Source organism: Neophocaena asiaeorientalis, unplaced genomic scaffold (assembly GCF_003031525.2).
Source record: "Neophocaena asiaeorientalis asiaeorientalis breed wild unplaced genomic scaffold, Neophocaena_asiaeorientalis_V1.1 scaffold1211, whole genome shotgun sequence".
Taxonomy (NCBI): Eukaryota; Metazoa; Chordata; class Mammalia; order Artiodactyla; family Phocoenidae; genus Neophocaena; species Neophocaena asiaeorientalis.
The window spans coordinates 91,172-96,219 of NW_020173209.1; the positions used below are offsets into that span (position 1 = coordinate 91,172).

General features: G+C 58.1%; 1 protein-coding gene across 1 annotated transcript in view; it reads left to right on the forward strand.

Moving 5' to 3' along the window:
* DGKQ (diacylglycerol kinase theta) overlaps positions 1 to 5,048 on the forward strand; it is a 21,254-nt gene that overhangs the window by 3,693 nt on the left and 12,513 nt on the right. The window contains exon 3 of the mRNA XM_024744981.1: positions 4,760 to 4,902. Coding sequence (XP_024600749.1) covers positions 4,760 to 4,902 — 143 coding nt within the window. The remainder of the gene's footprint in view (positions 1 to 4,759; positions 4,903 to 5,048) is intronic.

Genomic DNA, 5,048 nt, shown 5'->3' on the forward strand with positions numbered 1-5,048 from the left:
GAATGCCAGCAACGTGGCTCCAGCAGCTGGAGGCCAGCAGCCCGAGTGGAGGGAATGTGGTCCCGCCCACACCTTGAACAGGCGCAGGGGCTTCTGCTCTGGAGACAGGGGCTATGACGCCAGAGTGGTGGGGACAGCGGGGGCCTGGGCACAGATGGACACAGGCACCACAGGGAGGCCATGGGTCCAAGCAGTCGCCTGGGTTCACACAGGGCCTTCATATGCCCAGAACGTTTTGTAACATTTGCTAAATGAGGACAACGTGACCACAGCAGTTCCCACACTCTCTCAGGTCCCCCATCACACTTCCCCTCTGGCTGGAGTGGCTCTGGGGGTGGCACTCTCGGGATCTGGCCCAGGGGAAGTTGAGTTGTGGGAACATGGGTTGGGGGTCAGTGGAGAACACACGTCCTCCCCAGCCACTTGGCTAGGAAGTTACTGCCAGACATCCTGGCGTAGAAAACAGCTTCCAGGAACACCCGTGGCAACTAACCAGGAGGAAGGAGTGAATCACCCGAACTTTTGGAAAAGGATTAAACATGCGCTGATTTAACAGGAAACGCTGACATTGACAAGATAACGTGGACCCTAACAGCCAATGTGACAAGGACATTATGTAAGAAGTTTCGTCAGGTCAGCAGGGACATTTTAGATTAGTCGTGGCCCAGGAAAAGCACACGACCCTGAGGCTTCCCAGCTTATGGAAGAAACTTGACGAAGTTCTCTCCGGCTGTGACAGTGGTCCTAACAATGTATGCGATACAACCAGTAACAAGTTGTCATGCAGAAAGTCTTGTAAATTAGCAGTGACAATTGTTTTCAATCAGTTACGCTGGAGGGACTAAATTATCTTTTTCTTTTCTCCCTGGACAATGATATTGTAAAATTGTTATGAAAAGAGGCAATTAAAAATGTAGATGAGGGAATTCCCTGGCGGTCCAGTGGTTAGGACTCTGGGCTTTCACTGTCGAGGGCCCGGGTTCAGTTCTTGGTTGGGGAGCTAAGATCCCACAAGCCACGCAGCAGGGACAATTTTTTAAGAACATGGATGAAGAAAGAATCACAGTGGAGCAGCAGGCAGTTAGGAATAAAAGGTGTGGGCTTTTTCTAGATTCTGTGATGTTTGTGCCATTTATCGATATTTTTCATGTTTAATTTGTTGTGATTTTTTCCTCTCATTCTGAATAAGTGCGTTTCTAATTTTATCAAAATCATTCTGCATTTTTTCTTAAAGAGAGTCCCATTGACTTCAGGCTGCCCCACACCTGGGCAGGCCCAGCCCCACATTCACCTGGTGGTACATCGGCCAAGTGGAGACGCGCCCGAGGCTGCATGACACGCCGCCCTCTTCCTGAGACTCGGGCATCTTCGCCATCTCAGGGCCGGCAGGTGCTCGTGGCGCAGGACTCAAAGGCCCTCCCCAGAAGGGAAAAGGCTGCCCAGCTGGCCGAGAGGAAACAAAGAAGGCCTTCACTGAGAGCCACCACTGAGCGGGTGGCAGGACCAGCCAGGTGTGGGGGGGATGCAGACACGGTCCCTCTCAATATTCGCGGAGCCTGTCTTTGCGAGTCCGCCTGCTGGCGAAGACCCGCTTGTCCCACCGTCGGCAACGCTCGCGGCGCCTTCGAGGCTGTATGCGGATGGACGTGCGCGGATGGACGGGCCCTGCCTTCTCACTTCTGCTCACCTGTGAGCAAGCCCTCTTCCTGCCCCTCCGGGGCCGCGTTTCCGCTCCTGTGATTTCGGTGGTGATTCTGTGGCTTCCGCGGCCCCCCGCCGAGGGCTCTTCACATCCAGAGTCCTGAGCGCGGGTGGCCGGGACGTGCCCCGCGGAGGAACCCGTGTGCCGGGGAAGCTCCGTCCGGGCCGAGGGACAGCGCTGCCGGCCGGGTCAGTGCTTAACGAGCCAACGACGGTGTCTGTTCACTAAGTGGTCTTTTGTGTTGACGCATCGGGGAAAATGCCGTGCCCAGAGGCTGGCAGGAAGCAGCCCAGGTGTTTCCCCAGGAGCCGTGGGTGAGAGTTTGCAGAGACCACATAGAGCATGCCTTTGAGAATATTGACAATTGACTGTAACCAATAAAAGAATCACCTCCAGAATATATAAAGAACTCCTACAAATCAATAAGAAAAAGACGCTCAGTAGAAAGGTGACCAAGGCAAGCCTCACAGGAGGAGGTGCAGACGACAGACAGATCCAGGACGAGCTACAGCCTTTCTCACCAGCGCCACCGGACAAGGGCCAAAGCCGCATACACCTCTGCGCCCTGACCAGAAAGGCTGAAATGGTGACACTGTTCGTGTCCAGGGTTGGCCAAGGTCTCCCACATTGCTAGTGGAAGTATGAACTTTTATTTTTCTGTGGAGTCTTGGAAAGCTGTTTGGCATTATTTTCTACAAGCGAACATAGCATGTCCTACTTCAGCAGACACAAGGACATGTATGTGTGGTAACCAAACACATGGACGAGAATGTTCCCAGAAGCATTTTCCATAACAGCCAAAGTCTGGCACCGACACCCAAGCCCGCTGGTGCAGAAGGACTGAGAGGCAGGACCCCAACGGCGGGCCAGACTCTCACATGCCCGCGACATGAGCAGGAACAAAAAAACCCTCAGTAGAACTCAAGACAAAACGTTGGGTGACACAGGCCAGTCACCAAACAATGCAGGACTGGCTGTTTCTGGGCCTTCCAGGCAGGCTGGCAGGTCTGTGTGTACATTAGTTTGCCTCGGTTCCCACACAAAACACCACAAGCTGGGTGACTTAAACAACATTGATTCTCCCACTGATTAATATGCTGAAACTCTAGCCCCCATGGAATGGCATTTGGAGGTGAGCCTTTGGGGATAATTAGGGTTGGATGAGGTCATGAGGGTGGGGCCCCAGGTAGGATTAGTGTCCCCACCCCCATGTGCCAGCACAGCCAAAAGATGGTGTCTGCAGGCCAGGAAGCGGGCCCTCACCAGAACCAACCACACTAGCACCCTGATCTCCAACTTCCAGCCTCCAGAACCAAGATAAATAAATGTCTGTTGTTTAAGTTGCCTGTCTGGAATTTTATTATGTGTCCCAAGCACAGTTTTAGATTTAAGCTTCATCTAGAAGCTGCTAGTTACTTTGGAAGGTATTCCAAGGAGGCCAGGGGACAGTTTGGTGGAAGTATGTTTGCCACTTTAGTTACTACGCCGGGTCAGAAAGCAGTTAAAGTCTGTGGAAATGGTCAGACGTGGACTTTTCTTTTCAAGATGTTTTTCCTGTACTCCACTTTCTCGCAAACGGAGAAAGATATATCCTGAAATCCTGAGTCCTTAGAAGTCAGCTGGTTTGAATTACGGGGAGTGGGCTTCAGTAGAAACCTCTGCTTCTTACAGGCACCATGGCTGGGTCACAACCCTCCCGGGGCCAAGAAGCAGGTTGGCCTGGGGCTGCTTGGGGGTTGCTGAGGAGAGGAGTGTGGGCAGTCAGGGCCCTGTGGCCTCAGGGCGTGGGGAGGAGGGAGGGGGCTGGCAGTGAGCTAAATGCTCCAGGGCACAGGGGCCTGTCTGGGGAGCCCCAGGCGAAGGGATGTCCTTGCCTTTTCAACATCACGGCCTCGGGGCTTTGCAACCCATTTCCCCTGTTTGTATGTTTGTCCTCCTGGTAGCTCAGTCCTGGCTCCTTCAGTCCGTCCACGGCCAGGCACTGAGATACCAAGGGGCGTTTCCCGCCTTATTTCTCAGTTTGCTCTTGTCTGTCTGCCCCCTGCCCCAGAACTCAGCCCCAGGGTGGGCAGGGGTGCCAGCCCAGCGCCCCGGTGCACAGCCGGTGCTCCAACAGGATTGGGAGCCCAGTCCCCCCCACCTTCAGGGGTTGGCTCCGGTCTTTGGGCCCGTCCCTGGCCCCGCCCTCCCTCTCTCCCGCCTCCGCAGCCCTTCCCAGCAGGCCTAACACACTTCCAGGCATTTCCTCCCTACTACGCCCTCCCCCGGACATTATCCTCCCCTGGTTGTGTCCCCTGCCCCGTTCTCCTCCTCCTCTGGGGCCCTGCAGCCCCTGCTCACCCTGCCGTGCCGGGGCCTGTCCCGAGGGAGGGCAGCCCACAACGACGCAGCAGGGATCAGGCAGGTCCCCCGGAAGCGCCGTGGCCCACGACGCCCGGCTCGGCGACGCGCATTACAATCCGCGGTCAGGCCCACAGGGGCGGGGACCCCGGAGCGCTGTCAGGCGATGGGGCAGGGTGCCCCGCGTGGACGCGACCCCCACACGTCCTCGAGACAACGCTGGGGGGCAGGGCAAGGGCTGGATTCACTGCCTTCCCTGGGAGTGCGGTGGGGGCGGGCCTTTCACAGCGGGGAAGGGTCCGGGAGGCCCGGGGTGGGGTCGCTTTAGGTCGCCCACGAGGTCGGGGTCCAGAGGGAAGGATGCCAGTCCCTCGGGCTTCCCAAGTGAGAGATGATGGGAGGGAGCACCTCCTGAAAGGAACCACCCAGTCTGTGATGAGGACAGGGGCCGGGCGCCGGGGGTTGCTCGCGGCGGGGCAGGGTCTACGCGTCCGAAGACCCCGCAGACTGAGCCGCCCATGCACGGCTGGTGGGAGCACACAGGGCAGACAGGCCGTCCCAGCTCCAGAGCCATCTCCATCGCCTTCCTCCTCCACCATGGACGCCCAGACTGGGGCCCAGAGGGCCTAGCTCCTCCCCTGACCTCACCCTGGGACCCCCCACCCCGAGACCCCAAACCCTTCCCCGGCCCTCTGACTCCAGACGGGGGCCCCCTAGGGCAGGGCCTGGCCTCCAGACCCCACTCTGGGGACCTGGGGCAGTGCCGCACGTTTGCCGGGTCGCCCTGAGCAGCCGCGAGCGGGATCCCGGTGCCGCGTGGGAGGCGTCCGTCTGCGCAGGCGCGTGCCCGGGCGCCGCAGGTGCAAACACCTCGCGTCGGTGTCTGCAGGTCGTGTGCCTGTCTCGTCTGGCCACCGGACCTCGTCGGGCCACCAGACCCACCCACCTGCCCGGAAGGCCGCGGAGCTCGGACCTCGGCCCACCCACTGCTCCGCAGGCCCGCCCC